The 20979-nt window shown below is 39.7% G+C and overlaps 1 protein-coding gene across 1 annotated transcript in view; it reads right to left on the reverse strand.

Annotated features, from left to right (window-relative positions):
* Positions 1 to 20979, reverse strand: part of SULF1 (sulfatase 1) — a 63293-nt gene that overhangs the window by 13843 nt on the left and 28471 nt on the right. Inside the window, exons 6-11 of the mRNA XM_010088193.1 lie at positions 17959 to 18103; positions 16775 to 16950; positions 16086 to 16214; positions 15785 to 15841; positions 14677 to 14806; positions 1129 to 1345 (exon numbers count right to left, since the gene is read on the reverse strand). Of these exons, the coding sequence (XP_010086495.1) occupies positions 1129 to 1345; positions 14677 to 14806; positions 15785 to 15841; positions 16086 to 16214; positions 16775 to 16950; positions 17959 to 18103 (854 nt within the window). The remainder of the gene's footprint in view (positions 1 to 1128; positions 1346 to 14676; positions 14807 to 15784; positions 15842 to 16085; positions 16215 to 16774; positions 16951 to 17958; positions 18104 to 20979) is intronic.

Raw genomic sequence — 20979 nt, forward strand, 5'->3', positions numbered from 1 at the left:
CAGCAGAGGTCTGTCTATACACACTGAGAAGTTCCCTAGATCATACTAAACAAATGGAAGAAATTATATCAAGGCAGTATTTAGTCTTAACAATGAGACAACTCAAGACAGACAATATTGTGGTTGAACGTACAAAGAATACCAGGGATTCTTGTTCACATCCAGAGTGGGGGAGGCTTTAAATCAGGAAATATTTTGAATTATACTGACATTCGGAGACATCTGTGCAGCATCTTCTAACTTTTGCATTTCTCATATGACTTAACTATCTTCCTGCTTTAAAGACCCATCTTTATTTCATTCCCCAGTCTAGTGTTCTAGATAAAGAGCAGGAGAACACAGCCTGCTCTTGAACAAAGTCTGAAATCCAGGTCCCCTTGTATTGCTATAGCTACAGAACTTCACTCTCCTCGCTGGGCAGATAGATGAAAATACTTGTTCCGTTTACAATAATGGCTTCTTTAAACAGGATTCTTTTGTAGAAATCATTAGCAGAAACAAATCCAAGCACAGCTGTCCCAAAACCCTCTTGTACATGCCCTTTAGCCCATACTCCACTAGAGGACACTGCAATCTCACTCGTGTACCTGCGGGAATCTCAGTACTAACTTGCTGGAAAATCACAGCCCAGCTGAATTTCAGTCCCACAGCAGACACAGTGCTGCAGCGCCCCAGGACAGATGTCTTTGGGATGTCACCAAACAGCATGTGAATTCAGTGTTAACAAGGCAAGAAAACATTTGCTCTGGCCATCTAGCAAATAACTGCACCGAGACATCCGCAGATGCCACCAGGTTGTCAGGTCTGAGCAGCGCAGTAGGTGGCACCAGAACACCACCACCGCCACCGTAAAGACTATTCCTCACTGCGATCCAAAGGATAAAAATCGGTGTGTTATTAGTATTGTTATTACAGCGGCAGTTATGTAGAACCTGCCAATTACAGGTGTATTCAATAGACACGGAGGTGAAAACAAGAGTGTACTGGTAAACCGACACTCTGCCATCCGTTTTCCCCACTCTTTACCTCAGAGTCCAAGAGATCAGATAACACTTCGGTAAACCGACACTCTGCCATCCGTTTTCACCACTCTTTGCCTCAGAGTCCAAGAGATCAGATAACACTTACTTTGCACATTAGGGTTTCTCAAAAACTGTCTTTGATTTTTTCTTTGGGTCCTGCTGTTTCGGTAATCAGTGTCTCCACAGTTGCAGTCTTTGTCTTTACTGCTGTATCCCCGGGAGTGTATGCTGCGGGTCCTTTTTCTGATGGCAAGTATGTCGCTAGATACCTTACACTTGTGAATTCGAAGTTTGCCAGAAGCATCCTCTGTGCACTGCCACTTCTGTGTGAGAGAGAAACAAAGATGATTTCCCAGCAGCCTTCCAAACCCCTGCTACTTTCAGGTGGGTTGTAAAACAACACAGGCAAATTTCTTTAAAAATTAAGCAGTCCCTTAAATAACAAACTGAGAAGGGAAACATTTTAAGGCACTAAATTCACTCACATTCTTCTCAACATCTCCCTCATGCTAAGTAAACATAAGCTTGAATGAAATCACTGCAAATCTGCATAAAAAAATACAACCCAGCCAAAAAAGATATATAAATCAAGAGTATCTAGACTAAACACATCCCTGAAAGGAGCAAGTTAAATGTCTTAATTTACTGAGCCACATGTCAGATGTCAGGGCTGTTTTCACCAACTCTTTTTCTTTAAAAAAAACAAACTTCTTTTCTTTGTTCTGTGACTTGAAATTTCTAACATGATTCAGGGGAAAATAAAAAATCCCCACAGATGAAGAAGAACTGGTTCAGTCATAGGGTTCCTTGGAAAGAGAAGGACAAATTGGGGATGTGATTTATAGAAAAATACATAAACCACTAACAACATGTAATTTATTTCCTTAACATTGGCCAGAGTTAGGACCTGCACCCTAAGACATGCCCCTGCAAACCTGTGTCCACTCAGACCTGTGGACATTGCTGGCTCTTTTTATTTTACATGAAAAGGGAGAAGCCTGAAAGCACAGTAAGCCCAGCCAGCCTCCCTACACCCAGCAGGTGCGAGCGAGGGGAAGAACCTTAGGGACAGTAAATGAACAAATCATACAACTATCACTCTTAGGAGAAAAAGGAGCAGTCTGGAAGGAGTACCTGTAAAAGGCATTGTACATGTGCTGAATATCAGAGCAAGTGTGGGAGAATGAGAGGAAACAGAGTTTTTTCCAGCTTGTCTGCACAATATCTGTCTGACTTGATTATCAACATCACTGAACCAGACGGAAGATCCTGGGTGGATTTTTCCAGTGGATCCCACTGTCTTCACATTTCAAATTAAAAGCAACTGGAACTATAATTTCTTTTCCACATCAAACTGTCTTAAAAATGCTAAATGCAATTTTTTTAAAAAAACATGGGTAGGTGTTGACAGATCAGAGCTCCTTTGTCCATGTCCAAATCCTGCCATATAAGGCACTTGGAACACATGAGCTAAGAAGCCTGTGAAGATTTTAAGTTGGTTGTAGTCTGAATAACAACAGGGAGAACTAGTAAAAGCTATGTTTATTTAAAATTTTAATATAACTATAAATGGCTGTTACCCAGTGAGTTTTGTTCACTTGTGCATCTTAAGTCATAACGACCAGAGTTTGCATACAAAGCAGTTAAGCTTGGCTGGATAGTGTAGAAAACAAAACTCAGTAATGCTATTGATAAGTGGAACCTTTTAATTGCAGTTTCAGATAAGTTTCCCTATAACGTGTCCTTTTTTTGGTTCCCAGGACTGAATAGTGTAGCTTTCTCTTGCTTCATTAATAATAGCAAGACAGCTAGATGCCGGACCTAATGGAGTCTGCAACTTAATTTTTGAAATGGACACTAATATCAGAGCATACATGTTTCAGTAAGTCTCTTCCATTAGCTAATGGCTGCTCTGGACTGTTTTGGGGTGGCTGTCAAGCTGACTGAAGAACGAAGAAAGAAAACTTAGCCTCAGGTAGATTTGCTGATCTGATAACCTGAGCAGTGAGCTGATGTGGTTCTGAACCACAGCAGCGTGAGAACACTCTCTGTGGTAACACATGGGCTGAGCTAAAAGATGGGTCCCATGCTCAGAGACCTTGTGCGTGGGTTGGCCTGAGTCTGATCCCAGAACAGTAAACCATGTGTAAAAGGACACAGACTTACACAAGTCTGATGGCTGCCTGAGAAATTACACTCTTGCCCAGACTTTAAGTGTAAACATACACCTACAAGTGACAAAGTGACTTTCTACAAGTAAAGGTATCCGAGAGCTATGAAGCTTTGCAGGATTTTATGCTCCAACAGCATGTGCACTTGTCCTACTGCAGCAAGAGAAGATTGTTACAGGATAAGAGCTGACTGCACCACTCTATTTCCTGTGTTTATTGGGTATGTGTTACATTTATAAACATATGGCACTAGTTTTTAATGAGACTCAAAACCACCATTTTAAAGTAAAATAAGTCTTCTCTTTGTCTAACATTAATTATAGCAAGAGGTTCCAGGAGTGGCTTCAATAGCAATTTAGACAGTTTTTAACAGTATTATGACTAACATTGAAACAAGACTGTCTGTGTCTAGTACAAACCAATAAGAGTTCTCTATTTAAAACAGGGATTAAATGTTCCTCTTATTTTTAAAAATATATTTTACTTTAAAAAGTGTAATTTTAAAGATGCTTTGGAATTCTAGGCTGGAATTTTTAGACTAACTTTCCTGAATCCCTGCCCATGCCAGCATAATTTGGCACTGAGCATGCATTATGCAGTAAGTCATAATGGTCCTTCTGCTCATTTTTAGATCTATAAAATGCATTAATGCACATAAAAGAAGATTCTGACTGATGCACTGCCCCTTCCCCTCCCCTGTTTTCTACCTTCCTTCCTGCTATGAATACCAAACTATTCTTCGAAGTCCAGGACTATTAGGTTTGGTTTCTGGATCCCCATTTTTCCATCAATAAAAAAAAATCCAGCATTGGCACATACACAAACTAAATGCATCTTCATTAAATTTTAATTTGTGTATGTTTTCTTAGTTTCCCCATGTTTATCTTACTTCTCACAGTGATATTTCACAAGACACCTAATATGATCTAACAATTCACTGTTGCCGTAGGAATATAGAATAGTCCTTGCCTCTGGCTACATGCTGACTAGGGACTCCTGTGCTGATTTATTCTCTCCTCAAGAGGAGAAAAGAGGACTAACTCAGAATTAAAAAAAAAAAATCTCTAATGGGAGAGGAAAAGCAGGACCCTGCCATTTGGCTGCAACAAGCTGTTCTATTGTTACAGCCATGTTGAGAAACTTAACCTGTGTTGGTCTTTTTCCTTGTCAGTGACTCATCTTTTCCTTCTTTCATCTCATTTCATCACCTACCCTCCAGCAACTATTTCCCTCTCACCTCGGCTCCCCACCTCCAGTTTGCCTTCTGCCTCAATTTAACTTCAGAGGGGAAGCACACCAACAGAGTCCTGAAGCCCCCCCACCTGAAAGCTGGTGGGACTATTCCCCTGCGAGGGGTTTTGCTTGTTTACAGCTGCCCTGAACTGAGAAGGGTCTGTTCTGCGCACGCGCTTGGGGCCCTGGTTGGCTCCATGTGTGGTGGCTGACAAATTGCAGAGGCAGCTTAGGAGAGGTAAAGGTGTGAAAGGACTGAGCATCCGATAAGGAGCGCTAAGGACTTTGGGTTTGTCTAGTTTAGAGAAAAGGAGGCTGTGACCTCATTGCTCTCTACAGCTTCCCAAGGAGGAGAAGTGGAGAGGGAGGTGCTGGACTCTTCTCCCTAGGATCCCGTGGTAGGACACATGGGAGTGGTTCAAAGCTGCACCAGTGGACGTTCAGACTTGATATGAGGAAGCATTTCTTTGTCAAGAGGGTGGTCAAACACTGGAATAGGCTTCCTAGAGAGGTGGTCAGTGCCCCACACTTTTCAGTGTTTAAGAGGCATTTGGACAATGCCCTTAATAATATGCTTTAACTTTTGGTTAGCCCTGAAGGGGTCAGGCAGTTGGACTCAATGATCATTGTAGGGCCCTTGCAAACAAACTATTCTATTCTATTCTATTCTATTCTATTATATTCTATTCTATTCTATTCTATTCTTCTAGTCCACTCCACTCCACTCCACTCCACTCCACTCCACTCTACTCTCTACTCCTCTACCCTACCCTACCCTACCCTATCCTGCCATTCAGAAGCTCATAAGTTTAAACACATAAGTACACATGCCTGCTCCTCAGTGGGGAGGCAAGCACCAGACTGCAGCAGGACTGCAGCAAGAACTGTTCTTCAGATTATCTCACTGGCATGATGCATTTTCTTCTGGGGGTAGAAGTTTGCCCTTATAAAGTAATTTCAAAAGCAAAGGGGAGAAAATGGGCTGGTTAAAAGGGTATTGTTTGTACTTGGTGGCTTTGCATTGCTACTGGCATGGCTCCAGTTGCAACTTCGAGCTACAAGTGCAAGACAACAGCAAATGATTTCATAACTCTCTTGGGTCTCATTTTTTTGTTATTAATCAGTTTGCGCCACAGCCTTAAAATTAAGTAAGTCTATTTCATTACTGAAAATAATTAAGGCATAAAAATATACTTTTGGCGTGAATTCTTGTGAAGTGCTGCACTGTAAATATCTACTTAAGCAGGATTTCAAATAAACTTTGTTTTATTAATAGACTGTGACAGTTTTGAAAGAGTTGCTTATATAAAGGGGTAATTAAATAGACAATTCATGATAGGTGTCTTAACAGTAGGCAAGCTAAGGATTTCTATGAAAAGTAATTACCCGGTATTTGCGGTAGACAATTCAGTGTTAAATATCTTGTCAGATTTTATCACAAAGCTATGAAACCCTGAAAAACATGCAACCGGAGATATAACACAGTGACAATATTTTTACAGGTGCTTTTTCATTTGTTAATGCATGACTGAGGTTGAGTATTATTGCTCAGCCTAGGGAATGTTAAAATACAGCATGAAAGGGAAGACTTCATGAATTTAAACATGTCCTCAAGATCTCATTTCCCTTTTTTCCTGTTTTGAAATGTATGATCTAAATTTGAAACCAGTTTAGATGAAAATACCGTCACAGGCTGTGTATGTGTGTTCTATTTTCCTCTATCAGCAGTAACCAGGTCTGGGTGAGTGTCAGGGGACCTGACGTGATAATACTGGTAAAGGAGTCCAGTTTAGGGCTGTGCTACCACAATAAGAATTGAGTCTTGTTTTTGCTTTCTCTATGCCATTCAAAGAGGCCATGTAACACAACATATTGAAAACTGCCCTGTAATTAGCTGGCTTTGGTAAGCAGTACAGAGCAGCAGCAGTTTATTTCTGCCGAACTGGACCTGAATACTGAGAAATGTTTATGGGCTAAGGCCATGTCCTCTACGCATTCCCAGAGAGCAGTCATGAACCCTGGTCCTGACTGAGGCTCCTAAATGCTCATAGAAATATTAAACTGTGTTGTTACATCTCAGTAGTACTGAATATTGCATGCAAGCGCAGCTGTTTAACAGGGATGGTGTGCTGGTTTACCCAGGAATTTGGAATTGCTGCATTTTTGTGTAACAAAAATCACCTCCTTCATTTTGGAACTAGGTTGATGCTAACCATAAGGGCAGATCCCAATTTTTACACCACTCCCTCATAACTGGACCACCTTCTATTGAATCATGCACAGCTCCCGAGTCTACCGACATGAATATATTCAAAGGTGGTTATTTATATTTTGCCTTACCCCCGAGAAAGTGTTCCTGAAAAGTACAATGGCCAGTGGTTCAACAGATAGGGAAGCAATTTCTCCTGTAGGAACTGATGTAATATAGGGGGAAATGTATGACAGACTTTAGAAATACATTCAATTAAATGCACAGGGACAGAACTGGAGGGAAAAAAGAATGAAGAAATTAATCGCTATATAACAGAAATAACTGTATGAAAATCGCCAATTTTGAGTTACTTTACAGTGTTTAAAAAATGGGAGAAAGTGAAAATAGCATAGACCACACAATTTTGCACTCTTGATGTGCAGACAAGATTGATTTTAAGTGTCACAGTTATAGCAGTTCTCTAGTTTATAAAAAATGCATGGACTGCATTGTCAGCTCTAGAAGTGTAGGCACTTAGGTCGTGACATCAAGTATTTCACCTCCATGGCATTCTCTACCAAATCTATTAGCTTGTGTGTAGTTACAGCTCAACATCAGCAGACATCTGTTATTATCCAATAAATGTAATAAGTGTTCACTCTCAGGTGCAAGCAAATAGGAGCCAATGAAAAGGATGAATTTAGTCTTTCAGTTATAAATAGAAATATGGACAATAATCCATTACTAGTGGGTCATACACATTTAATTTGCAGACGACTTAGTCTATACTATATTTCACTGGACATTTTAAAATGGAAACTCTGAAAAAGTGAACCTCAAAGGATTACTACAGAAAGTGCTAAAAATTATTCTTACACAATCTATGTTTTCTGCCTAAAAATTTTTGGTACATGAAATTGTTTTTTAAGGTGCCATTCTACCAAAAAGTCTTTCTGTTAGACAACACTGATCAGATGGTGGTAAAAAGGCTGAACACAGTCATGCACTGAAAGAGGTGAAACCAGTGATCTTCCTAGTTTTTATCCAGAATAGAGCTGGTACTCCAGATTAAGAATTGCTTAGGTTTGAAGAATTGTCAAATCTAGAAAGAGCTGCCCTCTGTTTAACAGGAAACTTAAATATTTAGGCTTAAATGTGAAATATTTAGGCTGAAATATGAAATACCATGCTTTGAAGGCTTATTTTTAGAGATAAGGAACTTATCTTCATATTTGGTTTTAACTCATCAACAGAGTGGTATTTTAACAAGGACTATCATAATTCCTGGCAATTCCTATGAATTCTCGAGCAACAAAGTTGCAGGCATGTTTCCGTCAGCCATGATGGATGACTCTGCAGGGTCTAAAGTGAGCAATAGCTGCAAGAGCTGTTTGCAAAAGCACTGAAGTACATACTTAGTTTTAAGCACGTGACTGGTCCCAAACACATATGCTTCCATTTAAGCCTGCGTACAGATACTCTGCTGAATTATGACTAAGAAAAAGTGGTCTTGATGGGTAAATGGCAAAGAAGAGCCAGCTTTGAATCAATGTTCTGGTAAAACAGGTTGATGGGGATGAGTTGTCACTGCTTTAAACAGAAAGAAATGGTGCTACTACTATGAAAAAGTCTTTTCTTTCTTGTAGTGATCTATGCTGGTTGAGCTGCTAATACCTCGATTTAGGCATGCCTTAAGAAACTCTGAATAAGTGCAACATGATAAAAAATGGAGAAAGATAAGCTGAGGCAGGAAGCAGCATATGGAATAGCAATAGGTTAATGTACTCTTGCATGCTCATCACCAGTGCCTTTCTACTCCTACAAGCATAAGGAGGTTGTTCCGAAACCAGGAGGATCCATGAGTGATGTTTATGTGTCATATCATAATTTTAGTTGGGTTTTAGTGGGTGCTTGGGGTCTGGCTGTCAGTGGCTGGCCAGCCATCTGACACTTCTGGCCAGCTCTTACCGGCTTATGTGTTTTTATTCGTACTCCACAGCTGGTCATAAAGCTGACCTTTGCAAATGTATGGTCTGTGATATTTATTTTATGAGAACATAGATACTTGAGCCAAACCAGACTACACCTAAAAGCCCTATTCTAATTTCCTTTACAATATTATCTGTAAGCTGATTGATGGCAAGTGTTCTTTTAGCATTACAAATAGACATGCTTTCAACTCAATGCTGGTGTGATAACATGATAAATATAAACATGAACAATAAAATTAAATTCTTAGGCTAGATTTTTAAATGGCAGAGGATAAGTGAGGAATAAGACATACGTATAGACTACATAACATGCTTTTTGGATCAGAGCCAGAAGAACCTTGCACATTTACCACAGAGCTGATGCTTGGATTCAGCAACATGTCTCCAGTGACTACCTGCAAAGCCTTAAATCACCGTAAAATACGTTGAGACCTAATCTAGCTAAAATCTCCCTGTACAGTCATCAGGCGTCTTCTCCAAAGGGAACATTATTTCTTTAGGGAGGTTTTGGGATACACTTCTACAGAAGGAAACACAGTATTTTGCATCTCTGAAGCTGAGGTGCATGAAAAAAAAAAAAAAAAACACAAGGAAGGTTAGAGGCTATGGCATTGTACCTGTCTAGCTCGGTTTGAGTTCATGGGCACGCACATCATACAAACATGAGCAGCACGATGCATTTTTCCATTCTGCCCACTGTCAGTGCTCATTGGAGCTGGCAGCAGACCACAGATCTTTACAAGTTTCAGACCTTTGCTGTTCACAAACTGGCAGGTAGTGCCAAGTAGATGGTAGGAGATGTATGCCCATAAAATAAACAGACCTGTGTCTGGGTTTGGTTGCTGAGTCATCCAACCTAAGAGCTGAAATTATAAACACAAAGCTTCACAGTCCTCATTTTGGGAGAGTGGGGTTTTTTTTTCCTCTGTTTGGAATATTTTAAAATAAGGTTGTGGTTTGTGTAATTTTTGTAAGAGGATAAAAATGCATGTTTGGCTATGGATTTGATGCTGATTATAAATAATGGATTAAACAGTACACTGGAGACACCCCACCTATCACTCACAAGACCTCAAAAGGTAACTGGTATCTGGGAAACAGTGTTAAGTCCCAGAAGTCAAAATTATGCCTCAGGAAAATTCCTGACTCAGACTGGTGGAGAGAAAAAGAATAAATACTTATGAATTAACTCGACTCATTCTTTACACATTTAGGTAAGGGAAGAGAGAAAGAAGGAGTATAAATTAAAAAACAGTTAACATGCTTTATTTGATATTTGCTAAGTATCCAGAAGAATTTCATGGGTGAGAAGATGGAGTGAGTTCAACAAAAATAACCTGCCAGAGGATTTAAGAGCAGCTTGTCTCTAAACCTCCTGAACTAACATATATTCTCATCTCAGGTTATTTCAGTGGAAATCTGAGAGGAGATTTATGTCATGATAAGGTTGTATTAATCCAGAGAAACATTTGTTCACACGCTATTATTTCTGCTCTATTGGAAACTTAACAAAGTTTTACTTAAAAGTTTTCACTGATTGTTTCCCATTTTAAAACAACAGCAGGGGTAGAAATGTTGCAGATGAATAGATATTTCTATAAGTGTACCTTAGTACAGTAAAGCTGAGAGGGGAAATATGTATCAGTGAAATACAAAAAAACCCCCTGCAAACCATTTAAGTGCTAAAACCCATCAATAGTCACTACTAAACCAACTGGGCTCCATCAGGTGACCTCAGTAAGTTACACCACATAAACTGGTGACAAATTTGGCATACAAACTATGAAGGAAAGCTCTGGTTCCCATCGTAATTTCTTTCAGTGTTCTCCGGGATGTGAAGGAGGGACTGCAAATGAAACTTCTACCCCGACCCAAGTCCCAAATGTGAGCAGAGAGCCCACCCCACAACTGCTCCCTTTGCAGGGGGAGTGAACCTGGGTGTGATGGGACTGGTTGTGCTGTGGGTAACACAGGTCAACAGCTGGGTCAGGGTGGGAGCCAAAATGTATTCTGTATCCAAATATGATATGGGCAGGTGACCTATAGCTCACAAGACAGACAAAATTAACAGCACTTCCCAAGTTACAAAGAAGAAGAAAACATGAAATCCTCAAGTCCAGTTATTAAGCAAGCAAAAAAATAAGAGCATGTGCAACTGCTGGAAGAAACATCTGGAGGTAATTTAGACCAACCTCCTCCTCAAAGTAGGAACAACATTATTAGGTTTTGAAAGTATCCCTGGATGGACCTTCCACAGCCTCTTTGGGCTCCAGTGCTGAATCACTCTTACTGTAACATTTTTTTCCACACACCTGGTCAGACTTTCCCTTGCTGCAGCTTGTCTTTTGCTGATAGCCATTTTGCTGTGCACCTCCAAGAAGTGCCTGGGTCTGTCTTCTCTCTAATTAGCCATTAGTTAGTTGAAGGAAACAATTAGATTTCCCCTTTGCCTTCAGTTCTCCCAGATAAACAAAACTCTGTCCCTCCTCAGTACTTCCTCGCCATCTCTGGTGTCCTCCACTGGACTTGCTCCAGCTTACCAAAGTCCCTCTGCTAAGGGAGGTCGCACCCTGAATGCAGCACTCCATCTGCAACCCACAAGCACCAAGGAGAGGCGAGTACTCACTTCCCATGACCTGTTAGCTGTGCTCTTGCTAATGCAGCTCAGCAGGCACAGTCCTCTCCTCCGCAAGGGCTCACTGATGACCCAAGTTAATGACTGGCTGCACATAACTCAAAAGTGAACATATCCATGCAGTTGTGCACATCTCATTTCAGATATGTTCTCAAGGAGGTGAGTGAACTTTTGGAAACTGTCCTCCCATAAAGGGGATTATGGAAAAATAGCAATGGGAGGGTGATCTACAATGAAAGCGATGCAATCTGTCAACAGTGCTAAAAAATTTAAATTAGAAAAAAAAATCATTGTGAAAGTAGTTTAACTTAATTTTGCTTATGCATTTTACAACAATTTTTTCTTAATGAAACAGTCATTTAGAACTTAAAAAAATTATGGAATAACTATAGAAACTATACAGATATTTAGTATTTTCCTTTTTTTTCCCAATTTCTTTATGTTTACCTACTTTCAGATAGACATTGAACATAGAAAAAATTGAAATTTTGAAACTTTTAATTAAAAAAAGTGTCTTTACTGTGACAGGTTCTTTGTTTTTTTTCTTCTTCTTTTTTTTTTTTTTTTATGTAGACATTTCTTATTAAATAGAAAATAATCTGAAGCAATTATTTTCCTGAGTACCACATCCTTGGAGATTTTGGAACTAGCAGGTCTCAGGATCACACCTCATTTTAATACAGGAAAAACAATTTTTCTCTTTTTCAACTCCCAGTTGGGTTCTCTGTTTCAAATGAACTAGATATTGACTAAAGTAAATTAAAATGAAGAACAAGCTCTAAATGTACTTGACAGTACATTGGTGTATTAACTCACCAAATGCTTATTCTTAGTTCCAGACATTTAGCAGCAACTTCCCACAGACCAGTAATTTCATTATTTAAAAATCTGTCAGCAGTCACTCATTCTGTGAAGGCAATTTTAATTTAATTGATGTTAACTGCAACCCACTAGAGTAAATGTAGGAAGTATTATAAACCATCATAATTAAAAATAAGATTTTTTCTATATATGCACCTACATAATTTAAATTAAAGATACTAATCTCAAAAGATAAAACAAAGTTAAGACCCACATAATAATACCTTCTCTTTCTCTTTTCCAAGATGTGCAAAATGACTAGGGGAAATCTGCTGGAGGAACCTCATATTAAACTATGATGCCTCAAATTGCACATTGGAAACCCTCCAGGCTAAGGTAAAATTATTTGGCCTATTAACTTTTAATTTTCTTTAAGAACTTTTCTACATGGAAATAATCTTGCGGACACTTATGTATTATATATTATATATATACACTCATATTGCAATGCCTCGCTGATGTTCATGTTATTTCCAATGTCGCTCTTTAAGTTCACACCCTTCCTGATCTACGTTGACTTCCCTGTGAGCACCGCATGTAGCCCATCCCTAAGAGAGAAATTGCTCTTGCTCTTTCTGATGGGAAGTTTCTGCTGGCACATTTAACTTCAGCATGCCTGCAAGAAGCCTTCAGGATGTTAGAAGTATCAAAAGGTCACTTCAGCACCATCCTTCATTCAGCCATGAGGGATGGCTGCTGGAGCTGACATATCTTCTGCATTTAAAGGACCTCAGAGGGAATTTGTAGGTGGGAAAGCTGCTATTGAACACCATGGTTTTCATAGGCTTCTTGCCGGCTCAAATCCCTCTGCCCTTTGATCAAACAGGATTCACCAATACGGGATGGAAAGACAATTCTACCGCAGTGGGCTGGGAATAGGGCTGTGAGCAGGGTTTCCTACTGCTTCAGAGGTGTGATATCTGGTCAGGACACTTAACCTTTTCTATTCACATTTAGAAATGTAAAATAATTCCAAACCTGGATTTTGGCATAAGAAGTAGTAAATATAAGAAATAATTGCAAAGAAAATATTTTGGTATTTTAAAACTAAAAACTTTAGCGTCCAGCAGTCTAAATTATTCCATTGATCTCCTTTAGCTTTCATAAAAAGATTCAGTTTTTCAAATTTAATCTCTGTTTACAATGGCACTGTTTGAACTCCTGAAAACTTTGCCCTTGGGTGAGATTGTGATATTGTGTATATCCCTTCAAAAGCGTCCGTGTTTAAGGAGCACGGTGAGGTGAGAGCTGTGGCAGAGGACCTGACCAGGGATGTGCCAGCCAAAACATATTCCAGTCCAATCTGGGAATAATCGAGATTTACTGCAACATTATGCCTTAATGAATGAGAAGGGGAAAGGTAGGGATGGAGCGTTTCTCTAAGTGAGTGAGCTCTCCCCAGCATCCTCCAATTTGCTGCGCAAAGCTTTACCTGCCCTGGGCAAAGCACCATGGGTGGCTGCAGATGGAAGAGGAGCACAGTGAAGGCTTTATGCCCCCGTTCAAAACAGCTTACCAATATTTCGGCACCAGGCCTACAGCCGGCTGCAGCGGTCTGAGAAAACTTCTGAGGGAAAGGCACAAGCGCATGCCTGGGAGAAATCACCTCACACTCCTCATGGAAGGTGTGTGGGGACGGAGACGGAGGGAGAGGACAGCAGGGCAGGCGTGAGCCGCTGCCTGGGGCCCCCAGCATGTGCCTGGTTGGAGATGGTGTCAGTAGGAAGGCATACAGCTCTCTTACGCACTTCTCCAGTAAATTCATTTTCATATGTTGTTGTAAGTATAGCATTAATTCAGAATGGATTGAAGAGAACTTGGAGTCAGACTCACTTTTTCTTAATTTAGCTCCCTCCCTGTATATGCACTACAGAGCTGCAGGTGTAAGCATACTAGTCAGGGGTGCAGTAACTTCTGCTTCTATGATCAGGCAATTAGACCTTTGTGTCAGAGTCAGGCGTTATATGGAAATCATTAAGGCTATGAGAAGAAAAAGTAGCCCTTGGGTATGGTCATCACTGTCTGAATCCTTACAGTGACCTTAAACAGCAAGTGTTTCAGAGCAATGAGACCCTTCTGTTAAAGGTGTTTCAATAAGTAATAAAGCACGATGATTACCAAGTGTGTCGTCCAGTTGTTCATCCCAGCAAACAAAATCATAATCATGTGTAACCATAGGACTAACCAGTTTGCTTCAGTAATTCTGAATTAGCCCAGTGAGTATAAGCTTTCACTGTTTAAAAAGAGCTCTCCCTTATTAATAATTATCATTGAATTACATTGCGTATTTAGCAATACACTGAATCAAATAAAAAGTAGTAATTTCATGTTATATTTGAGCACGAGAGTTTTACCATAAGCCCCGTACTGAGACAGAAAACTAAGGACCAGCCCTCCAACACCTTAAATTGGACCATGTCTTAGAGCAATTACCACCTGGCTTTCTTTGCTCTGGAGATATTCAGAATAATGGTCTATTCCAAATGCCATATTCTTCAAATTCTTTTCACCCATAGTGAAAGATAGGTATTTCCCTGTTCCACCTAGAGGACTGCAGTTGCTTGTGGCCTACCTGTCCTGGTTGTTCACAGGCTGTCTGGTATCTTGCTTGTTGGCATAATTCTTTTACTCTCTCATATTTTGGTAGTTGATTAGACTGCTGGGTGGTTTTGTTGGGTTCCTCCTTCTTGCGTAGAAATTTGCTTTAAAAAAAATAAAGTTGAATATTTTAGACACATTCTTCTAAAATCTGGAGATGATGAATTCAACTAGAAAAGCAAAGCTACTTGAAGATTTAATGTCTTCCCAGGGGAAAAAAATCCTCACATTTCTGTTATTGAGCTTCAATGTAGGTCATGAAGTGAAAAAAAGGCTCAGGTGATTTGCTGGAAATTACCCAAAGGGAAGTAAGGGCTGCTGAAATATGTCTAACTGATACAGTTCAGCGCCATTCATACGTAAATGTATCTTTCACAAAGCAAAACATGCGGAAGGAGTACTGAAAAGCCCAGCTGAAGAGACTACAGGGATTCCATACTCATTCAGCACTAGCTGGGCTATATCTTATGCATTACAATATGTCTTATACGCACTGTTTTGTACTACAGCACACAAGATTTCCATAATGTGTAAAGACATAAAATGCCACAAGGAAATTGCTGTAAAATTTTTACCCAGATTAAATTTTCACAGCTGTAATTGTCAAGATGAGAGGGTGTAAAGAGGTACCAGTGAAAACAGAAGCACTTATAGTCACAAATCTTATTTACATGTAAGTCTCTTTTTAGCTATGCTCCCAATATGTGATGGAAAATACAAAATCAGTTGATAAGAGGATTCTGCACAGCTGGATTTGAAACAGAGATTTGGAAAGAAAATGAGTCAGATGATGACATAAGTGGTCAGAAGTACAACGTTAGAGAAAGAGGAGATACAGGGTAGAAGAGTTGCCAGAAAAGCATGCTTTCGAATTTCTTCAGAGGGAGGGATTTGGGACCACAGAATTTTGCAAACCCAGTGGTGGGAAACTAGGAAACAAGTCAGGCCTGTAAGTTTGTTTGCAAAATTTACTACTTTGCTGACCATAAAAAGGAAGAGGAGGGAGAAGAAAGGAAAGTATGTACAAGAGAGTGTTCCCAGCAGGCAGGGTGTCCCAAAACTCTCTCACCCCTAATAATTACCCTCTTTCCACCAGAAATGTGTCACGCCAAATTTTGGTCTTCTTGTTTGTTCGAAACCTGAAAGCAAAACAGTAATATTTATTGCTGGCACCCATGTATAGCACTAGTGTTAATAACTTATTTTTTAAAAAACACCTCTGCTTATTTTATAGATATGCTACTCAAGAGACTCTTCAAATGTGAAAGCTGTGGTCTTCAGCATGACACAGTCCATTTTCACAGAATCGCTTTTTCCACTCAGTTGTTGATTTACTCAGGTGTTTGTTTCTGAACTGGCTAAGAAAAAGATGTTGAGACCCACCTGTTTCCTGGTCTCTCCAAGTCCAGAAGCTTCAGGACAGACTTGCCGTCCATATCTGGAGGTGTGTCAAGTCCTGCTATATCCAGAATTGTTGGAGCGAGATCAATATTCAGAACTATCTGAGGCACTCTGCAAATCAACAGAAAAGGTCATAGTTGTCATGTGTTCCATATGTAAGTCTTCACATTCTCTTGGAAATAGAATGTTAATTAGTGTTTATCACAGCTTTGAAGACTTAAAGCTCTACAGAATACTAAGCTTAGAAAATTGTCTTTGAAGGCTACAGTTGTGAGAATGGCAGGTCAGTACTGCAGACTGTCATCACAAAGAAAAGGCTAAGCACAATAAAACAAGGAAGTGCAGCAGCCATACTACTCTTATCTCATTGACAATGAAGGCATGATGCCATCCATTCTGCTAAACCAGAAGGTGAGCAGTAAAGATGAACACCTACTTTCTAAAAGCAAACCCCAAAGCCTAACCATACAGGACTGCATATTACACAATTTACTCATCTGCATTATAACTTATTAATAATATGCAAAATGAAAGACGTGCCTCTTTATAGGAGCCATTGCACTCTAATAATAGGGCATCCTTTATGAAATGAAACAAGACAGAGTGATAATTACATGCTCTTAGAAACATTTTACATAAGGTTCAACAGCTGTGCTACAGACAGAACATACACTGATCCCGGCTCTACACTTGGACCACGAATAAAGAAAGGAACTCGAATATCAAAGTCGTATGGCATTGACTTCCCCTTGACCAGTCCAAACTGCCCGATATGGTAACCATGGTCAGCAGTGTAAATAATGTAGGTATTCTCCAGTTCTCCCATTTCTTCAAGCATTTGGTATAACTGCAACACAGCATAGGAAAAACTTTGAATTAAAAGTAGTAAAATATGTTTTGTGCATAACCATCATGTATAACCATCATTTTACTCCCATAAATTCACAGAACCAAACATGACATTGATAAGGCTGTTGAAACAGACATTCTGAGGACTGACATTTTTACATCTCCTATTTACTGTGCTGTTAAAAAAAATCAGCTTACAAGTTCAATTTCACATTTGACAGAGGAGAAAATTAAACAGGTCCAGAAAATTAGAATAGCAAAATATGGTAATACTAGTGCAGTTGCACTAGGATGTCCAAAAGTCATTATCTACTCAAACACAGCTTGTGAAAAAAGTCTGCTATGACTTTAGGGCAAATGGTACTCAGATTTGATTTACTGTGTTAGTCTACAACTTTCTCGTTCCTTACAGTTGTGGGCTTGGGAAAAGGTTGTAAATTTTTATTAAAGTTTAAAGAAATCTCTCTGGGGGAAGATCTTTGGTCATGGTGCTTGATTTTGGAACAAAAAGTCATGCAAAGTACACCTAATAGTTCATGTATCACGTTACCTATAATTAGCTGTACACTGCATTGCCTAACTTCTGCAAACACCAGCAGGCTGACACCTGAGTTGCTGTGATTTGCCAATTCCCAGATTTCAGCTGAAGGATGAACTGTGAAGGAAGTATGTGAAATGAATGGAAGTTGTCATGTGTGCACCTGTGTCTATCCATGTGTGCACACAGGTGATGCATCTTCTGTTAACACCCGGCTTTATATTAGTCCCAATGACTTTTCCCTTTAAAAAAAATCATCAGTTTATTCACCCAGCAACTAAAAGAAGCAAGTGAGGAGCTTGGCAGTATGGTGCAGAGAACCAGAATTCATTTCTATTGAGGAGAAGTGGAGTAATTCTTTGTAGCCCAAGGGCTTTCCCCAGGCTGTGGTTGGGTGAAGGTAAAGAAGGAATAAATTTAATTTTGTTAATGACTAATAAGACTGTATTCACAGTAGTTTCTTGAAACCATAGAGTCATCAACTGACATCAAGGTCTGGAGTCTTTTGCGTTGCAAGACGTTTGTAAACTCCATGTGGATAGGCAGCATGGGCCCCGTGTACTGCATGATCCAGTGCTTATCCATGTTTGGTGCATAGTTATAGCTGGGAGTACTGGGAGGAAAAGAAAGAATCTGAAAAGTTGTGTTGCATCACAGGTGTCAGAGGAAGGTGGGAACTCCTCCAACACAGGAATTGCCAACAAACAGTTAAATCACAAATTCCATGTGGGATTGGTGTTTCTAATGTCAAATATCAACAAACATCAGTTCAGTGGCTTCCAAACTTCCTTGCTGCATACATCACTTCCCCAAAATTTTTTAACCACTTGCTTTCTGAGCTTTCTTTCAGGCTCAAAGACCACCACCAGATCCACGTTAGTATTTGGGAAACGCCAAAATGTACTTCCAAAACTAATCTCTAATCATTAAAAATGCTCATCTGAATGGTGCAACACATAAAGATAAGCAGAAAAATGAAGTCAGAGATCAAAGATTACTATATCCCCTTAGTATTAAGGTACATTTTCCTGATTCTTCCTGTGGGGAAACTACCTTTGTATTAGCACAAGTTAAACAAAACTCACAAGAAAGATATTTTCCTGTGGGATAAAGAAATTTAGTAGTCTGTACTAAGAACAGCAACACTGGTGTTATCAGTTTTCAAGATGCCCCAAAGAGCAAAAGCGCTGACTTTTTTCCCTTCCCCATCACCAAAGGCAAGGGCAGGCATTGCCAGGCCCCCGAGCACAATCTCCCTGGGGCTGGCTGCCTGGGCACAGGGTCAGCTCTGACAGGAGGCCGTGTTGTGTCCTTGAAGCAGACAGCTGAGAAAATGCTGCAGCCAGCACCATTGACTCCAGAGTCATGTTCAATCTCTATCACCTGCCCTTAGCCCTCACCTGAGCTATGTCCCAGTGACATCCAGTGATGTGGTAGATCTGCAGATTCCACCCATACCAAAATAACATTTATTTATACACTAAATACTGTTGAGGTGTTATTTTTTCCAATATGAATGCAAAGTACAGTACATTACGAGCACAACATGAACTATGACAACAATACTGAACTAATACAGCTATCAATACTAGTACTAAGAAGTATGGGACAGAGTCCTACTGAAGCAAAGAATGATGATTTAGGAGTTTGCACAAACATGAAAGGAAAGACTTAAGAGAGGTGTTCTGTCCACAGGCAGTGAATTTCTGAAGGATATAATATAAGGAACAAGAATACATTCACAGAGACAACACCTCTGAAGAAAAGGTACTGCAAAAAATCTGCCAGGTAAATTTGCTGTACAGATATACATGGTACAAAAGCTCTCCATCAATGCTATTTTTATACCTAGCACACATGACAAATAAGAGGTGAAGAGAAACCAAATAAAAGGTGAAGAGAAGTCAGACAAAATCCATGTCCCATAACCGTTTCACCTACATATGAGCAGTTTCATTCTCTGGCTCTTGCAGAATCCAGGCTTTGCCATTTTGACGAAGTTCTTTGAGTTTTATTTTTTCCCCATTTCTAATAGACTGCAATACATGCCACATGTATTGCAGCATTGCCTTTGAAAAATAAACATAAATAGAAAATGAAACAATGCTGTTGTGTGATTGGATTAATTTGATTCCTATGGTTCTTTTTTTCAGTTTATAATAAAAATGCAATTCAGTAATAATTTACTGTTTAGATACTGATAGTTTTACTATGTGCATTACCCAAAGGTACATCTTTCCCACAGAAATGTTTAGATGTAGTTGTCCTTTCGTAAGAGGTAGCACTGAACAATATCAGAACATTGTATACATTGATAACTTCAAGTCACACCTTTGACAAATCCTTCCTTTAGCTTTCATTTTTCTTGAAATGGTTGTATGTGATCACAGAATGGTGGAAGCAGTTGATTTTACTGTATCAGCAGTCATACATATAATCTATACACATCCTGATGATAAAAATCAGCTGAATGGACAATGTAATAGACTGAGAGTCAGCTACAATAAATTAATGGAGCCCACATTTTAATTGGAGACCATTTTTAAGAATTTAGCTAGAATTGGAGAAGTACCTGTATATCTTTAATACACACAACTAGTTTTGACTAACCTACTTAACCATTAGCATGAAGGGACAACAGAAGTGAGACAATGGTATCACAGGATTTGTGAACCTTTGACTGAGATTAAGAAGTATGGAAAAGTTAGCTCCCTACTAAACAAAGAGAAACATAAACTAGAATTCCTTTTCTGATGGAAATTCCTTTATTTCAGGTTGAAAAGTAAAAATTTTTGACATTTCCCATGCCTGAAGTCTGATTTTTTAAAGGAATGTTTATACTAATGAAATTAAGCCCAGTAGCATAGCCCTCTAGGTTGTTGGCTAGCCAGCGAACTTAGCAGATGGATCAATGCAGCCTTAAACCTTGAAGAAGCAAGTCTTAGGCATTTTGGTCACCTATCAGGTATTAGGCACATTGACAGAAAAGAAGGATACTTCCAGGGCAAACTTTCCTCTGTCTCTTTGGAAGTTTGTCAAACGAGATGTTTTCCCATGAAAGAGCTCAGTTTTGATTAATCAGCATTTTCCAGCAAAACTCTGGTTTTTTTCCAGTGGGCTCCTGAGTGCCCCCGCCACGGAGGGATGAGGTGGCTGTGAGCTGTGCTCAGCTGGCAGCGCCGTGACAGCCTGCTGCTGTGCCAGGAAGGAGAGCCAGCTGCTGAAGCAGGCTCAGGTCTCATGTTCCCAGGCCATTGTCAGAAGCCTCCTCCGCATAATGGATAGTCTTTAAAAGCAGCACTCAAGGGTTTAGCAGGGTGGTTAAAACCCTTCACAGACACTTTCCAAATGCATTTTGGATTTTCTGGGTGAGAAATGCAGTAGGCAGAGAGTGAGTAGAATTTTCCTCCCAGACAACTCAAGGAAATAGGACCTTTTGTGAACTATCCAATGCCAGTGGCCGATGGAGAAATGTGAAATTGGGTCCAA

Source organism: Pterocles gutturalis, unplaced genomic scaffold (genome assembly GCF_000699245.1).
Source record: "Pterocles gutturalis isolate BGI_N339 unplaced genomic scaffold, ASM69924v1 scaffold4382, whole genome shotgun sequence".
Taxonomy (NCBI): Eukaryota; Metazoa; Chordata; class Aves; order Pterocliformes; family Pteroclidae; genus Pterocles; species Pterocles gutturalis.